This window comes from Hylobates moloch, unplaced genomic scaffold, assembly GCF_009828535.3.
Source record: "Hylobates moloch isolate HMO894 unplaced genomic scaffold, HMol_V3 SCAFFOLD_16, whole genome shotgun sequence".
Taxonomy (NCBI): Eukaryota; Metazoa; Chordata; class Mammalia; order Primates; family Hylobatidae; genus Hylobates; species Hylobates moloch.
Window position 1 is genome coordinate 55470962 of NW_026652291.1, and position 16835 is coordinate 55487796.

The 16835-nt window shown below is 38.5% G+C and overlaps 1 protein-coding gene across 3 annotated transcripts in view; it reads left to right on the forward strand.

Annotated features, from left to right (window-relative positions):
- The window catches only part of SOS2 (SOS Ras/Rho guanine nucleotide exchange factor 2), a 114709-nt gene that overhangs the window by 12504 nt on the left and 85370 nt on the right, over positions 1-16835 (forward strand). For 2 of the 3 annotated variants that reach the window (XM_058429940.1, XM_032179211.2), the window contains exon 2: positions 15462-15587. In XM_058429940.1, the coding sequence (XP_058285923.1) occupies positions 15555-15587 (33 nt within the window). In that variant the 5' untranslated portion in view covers positions 15462-15554. Of the gene's footprint in view, positions 1-12993; positions 13075-15461; positions 15588-16835 lie in introns of those variants that run through there. The other variant, XM_058429941.1, reaches the window with a different exon arrangement.

Below are 16835 nucleotides of genomic sequence, written 5' to 3' on the forward strand. Positions count from 1 at the left end.
CGTTATTGGGATGTAATTGATATAAAGTATGTATTTACAGTGCATATATTTACAATGTACAATTTGATGTTTTCAACTATGTGATAAGTTATATATACACAGTAAAACCACCCCGATAAAGCTAGTAGACATATCCTTCAGCCCCATAAATTTCCTCTTGACTGTAATTCTCCCTCCTATTTCTCCCCACTCTCAGGAGACATCCCAAGCCATCACTAATCTGTTTTCTGTCATTATCAATTGCATTTTCTAGAGTTTTATATTAATACCAATAGAATCGTACAGTAAATACTCTTTTTTTTCAATCTGGCTTCTTTCAGCATGATTATTTTAGATTCATTTATGTTGCATATATCGATAGTTCCTTCCTTTTTATTGCTCAGTAGTGTATTCCATTGTGTAGATATACTGTGGCTTGTTTATCCATTCACTTATTTATATACGTTTAGTTTTCCAGATCTTGGCTCTTCAAATAAAGCTGCTACGTATATTTGTGTACCAGTCTTTGTATGAACATGTGTTTCAATAGAAAGAATGGAAATTGCTGGTAATTACCAAAGAGTGGTTGGTTCGGATAGTATGTGGATGCTTAACTTTTTTTTTTTGAGACAAAATCTCACTCTGTTGGCAGGCTGGAGAGCAGTGGTGCAATTCTGACTCACTGCAACCTCCGCCTCCTGGGTTCAAGTGATTCTCCTGCCTCAGCCTCCTGAGTAGCTGAGATTACAGGCATGCACCACCACGCCTGGCTAATTTTTGTATTTTTAGTAGAGACAGAGTTTCACTGTATTGGCCAGGATGGTCTCGATCTCTTGACCTCATGATCTGCTCATCTCGGCCTCCCAAAGTGCTGGGATTATAGACGTGAGCCACCACGCCTGGCTTCTTAACTTTTTAAGAAACTTTCAAACTGTTTTCTAAAGTGGTTGTATAGTTCTACATTCCCACCAGCAATATAAGAGATCCTGTTCCTCCTGCCAACACTTGGTAATTTAATTTTAGCCATTCTAATAGCAGTGTAATGGTACTTTGTGGTTTTAGTTTGCATTTACCTAGTGATTAATGATGTTGAACATCTTTCATGTTTTTATTTGCCTTCTATATATCTTCTTTGGTGAAGTGTTTGTTCAGATCTTTGGCCCATTTTTGTTGAGTTGTTTTGTTTTTTTTGGGATGGAGTCTTGCTCTCTCACCCAGGCTGGAGTGCAGTGGCGCAATCTCAGCTCACTGCACCCTCCGCCTTCCGGTTTCAAGCGATTCTTTCACCCCAGCCTCCCAAGTAGCTGGGATTGCAGGCACCCACCACCATGCCCTGCTAATTTTTGTATTTTTAGTAGAGACAGGATTTTGCCATGTTGCCCAGGCTGGTCTCAAACTCTTGGCCTCAAGGAATCCACCCACCTTGGCCTCCCAAATTGCTGGGATTACTACAGGCATGAGCCATCTCAGTCTGCCTTTTTTTTTTTTTTTTTTCCTTTTATGGAGGTTTCATTATATACCATTCTCTTAATACTATCTTTTTATCTTTTTCTTTTTCTTTTTTTTTTCTTTTTAAGAGATAGGGTCTTGCTGTGTTGCCTAGGCTGGTCTTAAGCTCCTGGCTTCAAGTGATCTTCCTGCCTCAGCCTCTCAAAGTGCTGGGACTACAGGCATAAGCCACTGCACCTGGCCTGTACTACCTTTGGAGACCAAAAGTTTTAAATTTTTATCAGTTTGTTTTTTTAGGGACCGTGCCATTAGTGTCTTATCTAGGAAACCTTTGCCTAACCCAGGGTTACAAAAATTTTCCCTTCTAGAAATTTTTTATTTATTTATTTTAATTTTCAAAAGTAGAGACAGGGTCTCACTATGTTGCCCAGGCTGGTCTCGAACTCCTGGCCTAAAGTGATCCTTCAGCCTCGGCCTCCCAAAATTTTGCAATTATAGGTGTGATCCACCATACCTGGCTTGTTCTAGAAATTTTATAGTTTAAATTTTGTATTTATATCTATGACTCATTTGAATCACTTTTTCTTTCTTTTTAAAAAAAAAAACTCACCTTGTCTTGTGGTGCTGATTGAATCATTTTATATATGGTGTGATAATTCTGTATATGGTATGTTTGTGTTTTTGCATATGGATATCTGGTTGTTCTGCCACCATTTATTGAAAAGGCTATCCTTTTTCCTTTGCTAAAGGTCTTCATGCTTTTATTTAAAAAGTCAGTTGCCCATATATGTGTGGTTTTATTTCTAGATTCTCTATTCTGTTCTATTGATCGTTTTGCTTATCTCTATGTCAGTGCCATACTGTTTTGGTTACCATAGCTTTATAGAAATCCTTGAAATCAGGTAGTGTTAGCCCTTCAAACTTTGTTCTTCTTCAGAGTTGTTTTAGTTATTCTAGGACCTTTGTATTTCCATAAGAATTTTTTAATCAACATACCAATTTCTACAAAAAAGCTTGCTGGAATTTTGATTGAGATTGTGTTGCATCTACAGATCATTTGGGAGGAATTGACATAATAATGTTGAGTCTTCCAACTCATAGTTTATCTCTTCATTTATTTAAGTATTTAATTCCTATCAGCAGTATATTGTATTTTTATTTTTATTTATTCATTTTTATTGTATTTTATTTTTATTTTTTTGAGATTGAGTCTCACTCTGTCACCCAGGCTGGAGTGCAGTGGCATGATCTCAGCTCACTGCAACCTCCTCCTCGTGGGCTCCAGCGATTCTCCCGCCTCAGCCTCCAGGGTAGCTGCCTGCGGGATTTCACTATGTTGGCTAGGCTGGTCTTGATCTCCTGACCTCAGGTGATCTATCTGCCTTGGCCTCCCAAAGTGCTGGGATTACAGGTGTGAGCAACCGTGCTCTGCCAGTATTTTGTAGTTTTAGTGTATATCCTTCAACTAAAATTTTTATTTTCTTTTTAAATTGAATTTTAATATTTCATAATGGGCTGGGTGTGGTGGCTCACACCTGTAATCCCAGCACTTTGGGAAGCTGAGGCAGGCAGATTACCTGAGCTCAGGAGTTAAAGACTAGCCTGGCCAACATGGTGAAACCCTGCCTCTACTGACAATATAAAAATTAGCTGGGCGTGGTGGTGCACACCTGTGGTCCCAGCTACTCGGGAGGCTGAGGCAGGCAAATCTCTTGAATCTGGGAGGTGGAGGTTGCAGTGAGCCAAGATCGCTGCCACCACACTCCAGCCTGGGCAAAAGAGCCAGACTCCATCTCAAAAAAAAAAAAAAAAAAAAAAGCAAAACCCCAAAACATTTAATAATGAAAACATTGCCAGTATTCTTAATTGATGTTTGAGATATTTGCATTCTTGTGGAAATTTTGGCAACACAATGAAGAATTTGGCAAAAATAAATATCAGTCAGACTATATATCCAAAAGGATTTATTTCCACATTGTACCCAAAACTCAAATGTTAATTACTGAACAAGTGCACTAGCAAGATTTTTAATTTAAATGTGAAGATGGAAAACTGAAAAATATCAATTAGGAAATAACATTTCTATAACTTGTCAAATGTAGTGGTTTATCAGGGTAAAAATTTAAAGTGGTTTTGTTTGTGTCTACACATGCATTTATAGTATGACACTATTTATAGTGTTACAGTAAGGAAATGCCTTCTGGCAATTTGAAAATATGGTGTAACTAAAATACAGGTCTGACTTGTTAATCTACTGTTAAAGACTGGAAATTATTTTAATTGCTCTTTTTCTGACTAGTCTTTCAAAAAATATGATAGGCAAATTGGTTCTGTTGTGGTAATTTTGTGTTTACTGTCTCTGTAGAAGTGTAAAGCATGGTTCTCTTCCATTGTCCTCTTGATGTCTTATTACAGTATTTATGGGTGAGGTTTTAACATTGTGTATTTATTTTTATGACTGTTTTCGTATTTGAAATTAAGAAGTTTGGCATAAGAAACTTTGATGCTTGATGTTCAAATTGCTTTGTAGCTTATTTAACAAAATCATAATCACAGAAAAAGAATCCATCCCAGTTAGACATTATCTTAATTCTCATGTTCAATCATTTTCACTGAGTGGGGCCCTTGGCTTTTTATGGAAAGATGTTATAAGAAACAACCTTGCCAGGCGCAGTGGCTCACGCCTGTAATCCCAGCACTTTGGGAGGCCAAGGCGGGCGGATCACGAGGTCAGGAGATCAAAACCATCCTGGATAACACAGTGAAACCCCATCTCTACTAAAAAATACAAAAAATTAGCCGGGCATGGCAGCGGGCGCCTGTAGTCCCAGCTACTCGGGAGGCCGAGGCAGGAGAATGGCGTGAACCTGGGTGGCGGAGCTTGCAGTGAGCTGAGATTGCGCCGCTGCACTCTATCCTGGGCGACAGAACAAGACTCCGTCTCAAAAAAAAAAAAAGAAAAGAAAAAGAAAGAAAGAAACAACCTTGCCTCAGGGAGGGGGGCCTGAGGAGGCAGGAGGATTGTTTGAGCCAAGGAGTTGGTGACCAGCTTGAGCAATTTAGGTAGGCCTCATCTTTAAAAGAAAAAAAAAAAAAACAGCCTTATGAAGTCTACTGCCACACTTACAGTATAAATGTTTATTTATTTATTTAGAGATAGAGTCTCATTATGTTTGGAAGCCTGAAACTCCTACGCCCAAGGAATCCTCCCACCTCAGCCACTAGAGTAGCTGGGACTATAGGCACCCCACTACGCCTAGTTAAATGTCTATTTTTTTAAAAATGTCTTTTAAAAGTCAATTGACCTATTAGAAATGTATGGTTAAAATGTAAGTTATCTTTGGCTGTGTTAAAGAAGTGCAGGGTATAAGAGGAAATCTTTATTTCCCCAAAACCTAATTTGAATTTATTAGAAAATATGTTAGAAACATATTTCTAACATAGAAATACATTAGAAAGCCTGATTTTTTTTTTATTATTGGTCCTATATGAATTTCTAACTGCCTTACTGTTAGACTTTTTGGACCAGACTTTTTCAAAGAGTAGTCTTTCCTTACTATGGCCTTCCACTTCCCCATTCCCCAATTCAAAATTATTTTTCTCTATCAGTTAGTTTGTATTTTGTCAAAATTATTTATGTAAATAAAAAGATAATTAGCTCTGTGAGGCTTGTTATGAAAAATAGCATTACTTCCCCCTTAAACACAAAATTTTCTGTTTCCTAGAGAAAACCACTTTAACTTTTCAAGGTGATTTATTTGCTTCTGTATTTCTAAGAAAGAAAAAGTGCTTATATTGCTATTTCTTGTTTTTTTCTGTTTTGGATGTTGTCTGTTGACTTCCTACCATGGAGGGTAAGGATTTATTTATTTATTTATTTATTTATTTATTTTTTTTGAGACGGAGTCTCGCTCTGTCGCCCAGGCTGGAGTGCAGTGGCGCAATCTCGGCTCACTGCAAGCTCCGCCTCCCGGGTTCACGCCATTCTCCTGCCTCAGCCTCTCCGAGTAGCTGGGACTACAGGCGCCCGCCACCACGCCCGGCTAATTTTTTGTATTTTTAGTAGAGATGGGGTTTCACTGTGTTATCCAGGATGGTTTTGATCTCCTGACCTCGTGATCCGCCCGCCTCGGCCTCCCAAAGTGCTGGGATTACAAGCGTGAGCCACCGCGCCCGGCCGAGGGTAAGGATTTAATACTCTTTTTTCTCTCTCTCTCTCTCTCTTTTTTTTTTTTTTCTTTGTCAGGGACTCACTCTGTTGCCCAGGCTGGAGTGCAGTGGCACAAAGGATTTAATATTCTTTAATATGCACATACATTCCCCTCCAACCACACACACACTTTCCACTTTCTCTTCTCTCACTTCAAAGTTATATCTTAATTTGAGTTGGATTAATATTCAAAGTTTACATTATTATGACTGTAAATGCTATTTTTGGAGTTTTTTTTTTTTGGAGGGGGACAGGGTCTCACTGTGTCACCCAGGCTGGAGTGCAGTGGCATAATCTCCACTCACCTCAACCTCCACCTCCCAGGTTCAAGCTGAGATTACAGGCACATGCCACCAGGCCCAGCTAATTTTTGTATTTTTAGTAGAGACGGGGTTTCACTGTGTGGGCCAGGCTGGTCTTGAGCTCCTGGCCTCAAATGATCCACCCCCACCTTGGCCTCCCAAAGTGCTGAGATTATAGCCATGAACCACCACACCCGGCCTGTAAATGCCATTTAATTTCCTTTTTCTTTTCTAAATCACTGGTTTTACTGGAGTTATTAATTATCTTGTTTTCTTGTTTGTGTGTTTTTCTATGTAATACACTTATTACCAAATTCAAACTTTTTACCAGTTTTCTAAATATCCTATCAAGATTTTCAACCCATTGTATACTCTGTCAAGTTCATTTTCTTGAGACAGTCTCTCCCAGAACCTTCTGACCTGTACCAATGTGGACTGGTTACCTTTATTCCTGTTGTACAGCTCTCACCCTATAATTTCCTTTCATTTTATCCTGGGCCTTCCTTTGACCTTTCTTCTCTATTGATTCCTTTATTTCCTTTATTCCATATTTTTCTTTCTTGATTCATACCCTTGTTTTAGTGTAGTACAAATGACAGAAGCTTAATGAGAAAGACTATGTGAGAGATAAAGTTTTGGACCTTATTCTATCTAAGAATGTCACTTTAGCATGGCATTTGATATTGTTGGTATCTTGGATTCCAGGCTGAACATCATTGCCATCTAGCTTCTAGTATTACTGTTGAAATCTGAAGCTAATGTCTGCTTCTTGTATATAATCTGCTCCTCCTCACTTCCCTGTCCTCTCAGTCTTGTAGGATATTCTCTTTGTCTCCAGTGTCCTGACATTTAAATTTTGTTCAATGCCATGGGCACTAGAAAAGCCCTTTAGACTTATTTTATTGATAATTTCCCCCCTCAATTTCCTCTGTTTGCTAGTTGATTCTCAAACTTTTGAAAACCTCATTTATGGTGAAGTGTAACATAATCAGAAAATGTGTAAAGGATAAATAATACAATTTAAGGAACATCTATTTAACACTCAGATTAGAAGACAGAGCATTGTCAGCACTTTTCTCAGAATAACTCTCCAAAAGGTAACCATTTTTGTGGTATTCACTGTTTTGATTTTCTTTCTTTTTGAGACGGAGTCTCACTCTGTTGCCAGGCTGGAGTGCAGTGGCATGATCTTGGTTCACTGCAACCTCCGCCTCCTGGGTTCAAGCAATTCTCCTGCCTCAGCCTCCCGAGTAGCTGGGACTACAGGTGTGCACCACCACACCCAGCTAATTTTTGTATTTTTAGTAGAGACGGGGTTTCACCATGTTGGCCAGGATGGTCTCGATCTCTTGACCTCGTGATCTGCCTGCCTCAGCCTCCCAAAGTGCTGGGATTATAGGCGCGAGCCATCGCACCTGGCCTGTTTTGATTTTCTTAATAGTTTTTCCATCTCAGCGTGTATCTCTTAACACCATTGTTTAATTTGTTCTGAATTTGTTTATTTTTTATTTTTGTATTTAATTTTGTCTGACTTTGTGAATGGAATCCCATTGTATGTATTCTTTTTATCTGGCTTCTTTCTGCCAACATTTTTTCAAGGTGCATCCACATTTTATGTCGCTGTCATTATTACTGCATTTTTTGACTGTGTATATTCCATTGTATTAATAAGCCACAATGTATCTGTCCCATTCTGGATGAATATTTGAATTCTTTTCTAGTTTTGGAAGGTATTATTAATAATGTTATTTATGAGCCTTCTAGCGTATGTCTTCTGGTAAACATTTCTCTAGAGCATTGCTGTCTAGAAGAGATGCAATGTGAGCCACACATGTAATTTAAAATTTTCCCTCCTAGGCTGGGCATGGTGGCTCATGCTTGTAATCCCAGCCCTTTGGGAGGACAAGGCAGGAGGATTGCTTGAGCCCAGGAGTTAAAGGCCAGCCTGGACAACACAGCGAGAACCTGTCTCAAAAATTTAAATAATAATAATAATAATAAAAAATTAAAAAATAAATAAAAATAAAATTTACCCTCCTAAGTGAATTAATGCAGGAACAAAAAACCAAATACTGCATGTTCTCATTTACAGGTGAGAGGTAAACATGGGGTACCCATGGACATAAAGATGTTAACAATAGACAGCGGGGACTAATAGAGAGAGTAGTACTATGCTCAGTACCTGGGTGATGGGATCATTTGTACCCCAAACCTCAGCATGACACAATATACCTAGGTAACAAAATCTGCACATGTACCCCCTTAATCTAAAATAAAAGTTAAAAACGAAAATTATCATAGCCACAGTTGAAAAGTAAGAAGAAACAGATGAAATTGATTTTAATAACATATTTTTAACCCAGTAAATCTAATCATTTCAGCATGCGTCATAAAAATTGAGAATTTGACTTCTTATTTTAATACTGAATCCTTGAATCTGGTTTGTATTTTACACCAACATCCCATTTCAACTCAGTGGAGCTACATTTCAGGTGTTCAGTACCCACATGAGGCTAGTGTCTATTATATTGGACTGTATAGCTCTAAAGAAATGTATGTAAATCTATCCTTAATATATATATATCCTATAGTGGAATTGCTCAGTCATAGAGTATACATGTCTTGAACTTTAGTACTTAATGGCAAAGTTTTTGAAAGTGATTGAACCATTTTACATTCTAGTAGCAGTGTGTGATAGTTCCCATTGCTCCACATAGTTACCAACTTTTGGTATTATCAGAATTTTTAGTTTTGCTGCCTGGTGAGCGGATAGTGTTCATGGTCGTTTAATTTGCATTTTTCTGATTACTTAGAGCTAGAGCACTTTTTAATATATATATATTGGCTATTTGAATTTCTTCTTTTGTGAAGTGCTAGTTTAAGGGTTTTTTGCCCATTTTTTGTCTTGGGATTTTTATCATTTTTTTCTTACTGAACTTTTAGGAGTTCTCTATATATTCTAGATATGAGCCTTTTGTTATATGTACTACATATATCTTCTCCAGCTCTGTAACTTGCCTTTTTACTTTCTTAAAGATGTCTTTTGATAACCTAAATTTTAAAGTTTAATATAAAGTTTATCAGTTCTTTCCTTCATAGCTAGTAATTTTTTGTGTCCTATATAAGAAATCTTTTTCAATCCTGAAATCATGAAGACATTATCTAGTTTTACACTGTCAGAGCTTTATTGGGTATATTTATTTATTAGGCCTAACATGCAGCTAGGATTGATTTTTGGGTAAAGGATGAAGTAGGAGTTGATTTTATTTTTCTGCAGTAGTTCAACACTATTCATACACTTCCCTGCCTCCCTGCAACTCTCTGCCACACCTCATACTCTACAGTGCCATCTTTGTAAATAAGCGTCTATATATATATATGGACTTGTTTGTGGACTCTGTTATGTCCCATTGATTTCTTTCTCTATCCTTATGCCATTGTCACATTCTTCATTACTATAGCTTTGTAATAAATCCTGACAACCATTGGAGCAAATCCTTGTACTTCCTTACAAACATATGACTTTGTTGTCAATAATTAAAAAAAAAGAATATATGACTGGTTTTCTTAGCCTTTTGCACTTTTATGTACATATGAAATTATCTTGGCATTTTTAGCAAAACAACCTGCTTGGTTTTGATTGTGATTTTATAACTGCGTGTATCAATTTTGAGAGAATTCAGTTGTATACGATATTAAGTCTGACAGTTCACCAACATGGTATCATCTTTCATTTATTTAGCCCTTTAATTTTTCTTAAAGTCTAGTTTTCTCCCTAGGGGTCATGTGTACCTTATCATGTACTCAAGGTATGCGGTATTTTAAATTCTATTGTTAATGCTATTTAATTTTTTTTTTTTTTTGAGACAAGGTCTCACTCTCACCCAAGCTGGAGTGCAGTGGCATAATCATGGCTCACTGCAGCCTCGACCTCCCGGGCTCAGGTGATCCTCCCACATCAGCCTCCCGTGTAGCTGGGACTACAGGTGCGTGCCACCACATCTGGCTAATTTTTTGTAGAAGTGGGGTTTCACCGTGTTGCCCGGACTGGTCTTGAACTCCTGGGCTCAAGTGATCCTCCCGCCTCAGCTTCCCAAAGTGCTGGGATTACAGGAGTGAGCCACCACACCTGGCCTAAAAATTTTGTTTGCTAGCTTTGTTGCTGTTACATAGAAAGAAAAGTTTATTTTTTATGAATTCAGGTAATTTATCTTTACAATATTTTTGTCCTGCACGGGTACATTATTTTGTCCTCCATGGGTGCATGGATGCTTCAGAGAAGCAGAACCAGTAGGAAACACACACACACACACACACACACACACACACACACACACACACACACACACACACGACATATACTGTAAGGAAATAGGCTCATGAGGTTATGGTGGCTAAGAAGTCCAAGATCTGCATTTGTCAAGCTGCAGACCCACAAAAGCCAATGGTATAATTCTAGTCATAGTCTGAAGGCCTGAGAACCAGAAGAGCTGATGATACAAATTCCAGTCTGAGTCTGAGTCTGAAGGCAGAAGACTGACGTCCCAGCTCAAATACAGTCAGGCAGAGAGAAAGAATTCTTTCTCAGCCTTTTGTTCTATTCAGGCCTTTAGTCAAGTAGATAAGGCCACATTGGGGAGGGTAATCTGCTTTTCTCAGTCTACCAACTCAAATGTTAATCTCCTCCAGAAATACTCTGACAGACATACCCAGAAATAGTGTGTAACCAGTTACATGGGCACCCCAAAATTAACCATCACAATGGGCAGTCAGATGATCTGCAAATTTTCTTCTTTACCAATTCTGAAATTTTCTTTTTCTTGGTTTACTGCACCAGCCAGGACCTCCAAATATAATGTGGAATAGAAATGGTAATAGAAAATATCCTTTTTCTAGATCTCAAAAGGAAAGCTGTCAGTGTCTTGTCATACCATTAACTATGATTTTATTGTAGCTTTTTTTTTTTTTTTTTGAGTTGTAGTCTTGCTCTGTCGCTCAGGCTGGAGTGCAGTGGCGTGATCTCGGCTCACTGCAACCTCTGCTTCCCAGTTCAAGCGATTCTTCTGCCTCAGCCTCCCGAGTAGCTGGGACTACAGGCACTCGCCACCACGCCAGCTAATTTTTGTATTTTTAGTAGAGACGGGGTTTCACCATATTGGCCAGGGTGGCCTCAAACTCTGACCTTGTGATCCCCCCATCTCGGCCTCCCAAAGTGCTGGGATTATAGGTCTGAGCCACTGCACTCGGCCTATTGTAGCTTTTTAGTATACATCCTTTATCAAATGAAAGAAGTTCACAAAGAGATTTTTTGTTTGTTTGTTTGAGACAGAGTCTCACTCTGACCCAGGCTGGAGTGCAATGGCACATGATCTCGGCTCACTGCAACCTCCGCCTCCCGGGTTCAAGCGATTCTCCTGCCTCAGCCTCCTGAGTAGCTGGGACTACATGCGCCTGCTACCATGCGTGGCCAATTTTTTGTATTTTTAGTAGAGACGGGATTTCACCATGTTGGCCAGGCTGGCCTTGAGCTCCTCACCTCAAGTGACCCACCCACCTCGGCCTCTTAAAGTGCTGGGATTATAGGCGTGAGCCTCCGTGCCAGGCCCACAAAGAGATTTTATCATGAATGAATGTTGAATTTTTTTCAAATGGCTTTTCTACATATATATTGGGATGGTCATATTATTTTTCTTTTCTTTTCTTTCTTTCTTTTTTTTTTTTTTTTTTTTGAGATGGAGTCTCGCTCAGTCATCCAGGCTGGATTGCAGTGATCTCGGCTCACAGCAGCGTCTGTCTCCTGGGTTCAAGCAGTTCTCCTGCCTTAGCCACCCAAGTGGCTAGGATTACAGGCCTGTGCCACCACACCTAGCTAATTTTTATATTTTTAGTAAAACGGGGTTTCACCATGTTGTCCAGGCTGGTCTCGAACTCCTGACCTCAGATGATCCACCCACTTCCAGCCTCCCAAAGTGCTGGGATTATAGGTGTGAGCCACCATGTCTGGCTATGATTGTATTATCTTATTTGTATACATTATGGAATTTAGTTAGGTGACACTTAGGCTTTTTTTTTTTTTTCTGGATTCATAAGTTAAAATGGCCTATAATTTTCTTTTCTTTTAGAGATGAGGTCTTGCTCATTCCCCCAGGCTGGAGCGCAGTGGTACCATCATGTCTCACTGTAGCCTTGACCTTCTGGGCTCAAGTAATCCTTCTGCCTTAGACTCCTGAGTAGCTGGGACTACAGGCATATGCCACTATGCACAGCTAATTTTTTATTTTGGAGAGACGGGGTCTTGCTGTGTTGCCCAGGCTGGTCTGGAACTCCTCGCCTCAAGTGATCCTCTGACCTTGGCTTCCCAAAGTGCTGGGATTACAGGCATGAACCACTGTGCTGAGCTAAAAATGGCCTATAATTTTCATCTTTCCTTTCGAGTTTATGTATAAAGTCTAGTCCCAAAATAAATTGGAGAGTATCTTTTTAAAAAAAATTTTCTAAATGTTCGCTTAAGATTGTTGTATTGCTTCCTTTATGTTTGATGAGTTTGTCAATGAAGCCAGGTAGACCCCTATAATGGGCTATAATACAAGTCTCAACAAATTTCAAAAGATTGAAATCACAGAAAATATGTTTTCTGGCCAGGCATGGTGGTTTATGCCTATAATCCCAGCATTTTGGGAGCCAGAGGTGGGTGGATAGCTTGACCTCACAAGTTCAAGGCCAGCTTGAGGTCAAGGCTACAGTGAGCCATGATTGCACTACTGCATTCCAACGTGGGTGGTCGAATGAGACTCTGTCTCAAAAAAATTAAATAAGTAAATAAAAATGAAAAAGAAAGTATTTTTTTTTTTTTTTTGAGACGGAGTCTCGCTCTGTCGCCCAGGCTGGAGTGCAGTGGCACTATCTCGGCTCACTGCAAGCTCCGCCTCCTGGGTTCACGCCATTCTCCTGCCTCAGCCTCTCCGAGTAGCTGGGACTACAGGCGCCCGCCACCACACCCGGCTAATTTTTTGTATTTTTAGTAGAGACGGGGTTTCACCGTGGTCTCGATCTCCTGACTTCGTGATCCGCCCGCCTCAGCCTCCCAAAGTGCCGGGATTACAAGCGTGAACCACCGCGCCTGGCCAAAAGAAAGTATGTTTTCTGACCACATGTGATTATTACAGAAATCAATTTTAAAAACCTTTAAAAAAATCTCATGTTTAAAAATTAAGAAATTTGCTTCTAGATTCTTAAGATGAAAGAAGAAACCATAATGGAAATTAGAAACTGTAGTCCACCATTCTTATCCTTGGGTTCTTAATCCATAGATTCAGCCAACCTCAGATCAACAGTATTTGGGAAAATAATGGATGGTTGCATTTGTACTGAACACATACAGACTTTTCTCTTGTCATTATTTCCTAAACAATACAATATAACCACTATTACATAGCATTTACATTGTATTAGGTATTATAAGTAACCTATAGATGATTTAAAGTATATGGGAGGATGTGTGTAGGTTGTATACAAATGTTACACAATTATATATAAAGGACTTGGACATCCATGGATTTGGGTATCCACAGGTGTCCTGGAACTAATTTCCTACAGATACTGAAGGATGACTGTATTTTGAACTGGAAGATTATAAAAATATTCCATATGAAAATATGTGGGTTTTTACAAAAGTAGTTTTAGAGAAAACATACATATCAGAAAAGGAAGGTTGACAAAAATGAGCAAAGTATCCATCTCAAGAAGTTGGCAAAAGGACATAAAAAGCAGAAGAAATAATGAAGATAAAGCAAAAATAAATGAAATATAAAACAAACATAAAATAGGATCATAAAAGCCGAGAGTTGGTTCTTTAAAAGATTAATAACATTGATAAACCTCTGAGATGCTGATCAAGAAAAGAACGAATACACAAATAACTAATATTAGGAATGAAAGAAGGGATTTTACTATAAATCCTATAGACTTACAAAATATGAGGCTATAATGGACAATTTTATGCTTTTTTGTGTGTGTGTGTGAGATGGAGTTGTCCAGGCTGGAGTGCAGTGGTGCGATCTCTGCTCACTGCAACCTCTGCCTCCCAGGTTCAAGCAATTCTCCTGCCTCGGCGTCCTGGGTAACTGGGATTACAGGCACGTGCCACCACACCCAGCTAATTTTGTATTTTTAGTTTCACCATGTGGCCAGGATGGTCTCAAACTTCTGACCTCAGGTGATCCATCCACCTCGGCCTCCCAAAGTGCTGGGATTACAGATGTTAGCCACCGTGCCTATGCTAATTTTTTAAAAGTCTAATTTTGTTCAGGCATGGATCTCTTAGGAAATGGCAAAGTCTAAATCATAGACTCATCATCGTTTGGCAATGGTCAGTTTAGCGGTGGGTGTGTGATCTGATGTTAGAAAGAACTCTATGGTAAATTTTGAGACTTCAAATGAAATGGTTAACTTCAATGCTGTGTTTTTTGTGGGGAGGGTTTTAAATTACTTTTGCTTAACTATGAGGCTATTCAAGTTATCTATTTTTGTGTTAGTGCTTCTGATATCCTTCTGACTTCATGGCATAAAAAGTTAAAGCAGGCTGGGTGCGGTGGCTCATGCATATAATCCCAGCACTTTGGGAAGCTGAGGTGGGAGGATCACTTGAGCCCAGGAGTTCAAGACCAGTCTGGGCAACATGGTGAGACTTCATCTCTACAAAAAGTTATAAAAATTAGCCAGGTCGTCGTGGCACACACCTGTAGTGCCAGCTCCTTGGGAGGCTGAGGTGGGAGGGTTGCTGGAGCCCAGGTCTGCAGTGAGCCTGGGTGACAGAGTGAGACCCTGTCTCAAAAAAAGAAAAGAAAGGAAAGCAATAATTTTTTATTATTTCTTTCAACAAATATTTATAGAACACCTACTGTATGCTAGGTACTATTTACCATATTTCTTATATCCAGTCAGACTGGATTATTATTTAGGACAGAAAATTTAGAAACAAAAACGGCTCATTCCTAGAAGGATGCAGCTGCTTAAAAAAAAAATAAAGAAAAGAAAAGAAAGAAAGGTGGGGGGCTTAGCATAGCTGGTGGTGACAGTGCTATTGTGAAAGCTGAGTAGCACCTATTTCACAGAGCACCTCTATAATTTGTAAAGGAGTATAGTTTTCAGATATTACCTTTATTACTGGGATTCATGACCTGCATAGACTTCAAGTAGGTTTACTGACTTCAAGGTATCCACAATTCCTCTGAAATTGTATAGAATAGTTTATGTGTATATGCTTTTTGGTGATAGAGAAGAGAGGGTTCAATGGCTTTCCATAGATTTTTCAAAGGGTCCAAAAATGCTTAAGAACCACTGCTCTATGGATTAAGAAAAGTTTACAGAGACCAACAAATAGTTTTTTTCTTCATTTTGTGTTTTATGTCTATTTTGAGTAACCATTATAGTAAAATATTAATTATATATAAGATTCTCTTTGACTTTTGTTCAATTTATATTATTTTGCCATTACTTTAACTGATAACTTTTTTTTAAAGGTTCAGGAACAAGTGCATCCCACTCTCTCAGCTAATGAAGAGTCTCTCTATTATATTGAAGAGCTGATTTTTCAGCTGCTTAATAAATTATGCATGGCCCAGCCAAGGACTGTTCAAGATGTAGAGGTAAAAATTATTTTGTCATTTCAAAATGTCTCTCAACCACTGTATGAATTAATTTTTGTATCTATATCATTCTAAATTATTGTGAAAACTAAAACCACTGAAATTACGTATGATATATATGGTCAGTTTGTTTTTGACAAAAACGTCAAGGCAGTTCATTGAGGAAAGGCAAGTTTTTCAGAAAAAAAAAAGTCTTAGAACAACTGGGTACATTTATGAGAGGAAAAAACCTTGAAACCTATCTCATGCTGTAGACAAAAATTAATTCAAAATGGATCATGGCCTTAGACATAACAGCTAAACTACAAGATTTCTAGAAGAAAATTCTGGAAAATATCTTCATAACCTGGGGTTAGGGACATATTTTTTAGAGAGAACTCAAAACATAGTACTTTATATTGAATAATAAGGCTAGGTGCGGTGGCTCACACCTGTAATCCCAGTACTTTGGGTGGCGGGAGACCGTCTCAAAAAAAAAAAAAACAAAAAAAAATGTTCTCTATGTCAGTTGAGATGATGGTTACACAGACATAAGCATTTCTAAAACTCAACAAATTGTACATTTTATGATCTGTGTATCTTACTGCATATAACTATTACCTCAGTAAAAGATCAGTGTAAATTTTGAGGACATTTGCTCATTGATTTAAAAAAAGTATATGTATGTATGTGTGTGTGTATATATATATATCTGAAAAACTATGTTTAAATTAGTACTAAAATAATTGTTTTGCCTTGGTTACATGGGAGTATTTTTGGATTTTTAGCGATATCTGTTAGGGAGAGTTTTACTTCTTTTGTATAAAAGCACCCTGTGCACATAAAATTAATATTAATAAAATTGGTATTATTTTTCTCCTGCTAAAAACAAAACAAATGTCTAATAGTACAGCTATCAAAAATTATTTTTATTTTTATTTTTTGAGATGGCGTCTCACTCTGTCGCCCGGGCTGGAGTACAGTGGTGTGATCTTGGCTCACTGCAACCTCAGCCACCCAGGTTCAAGCGATTGTCCTGCCTCAGCCTCCCAAGTAGCTGGGACTACAGGCGTGTACCCCAGGCTAATTTTTATATTTTCAAAAATTACTTTTATACTGTACTGCTTACATTTCCTTTTTTTTTTTTTTGAAATTTGTTTCTATAAGCAACAACCTTCTTTCTTTCTTTTTATGAAGTGGCATGATCATAACTCACTGTAGCCTTGAACTCCTGGGCCCAAGTAATCCTCCTGCCTCAGCCTCCCGAGT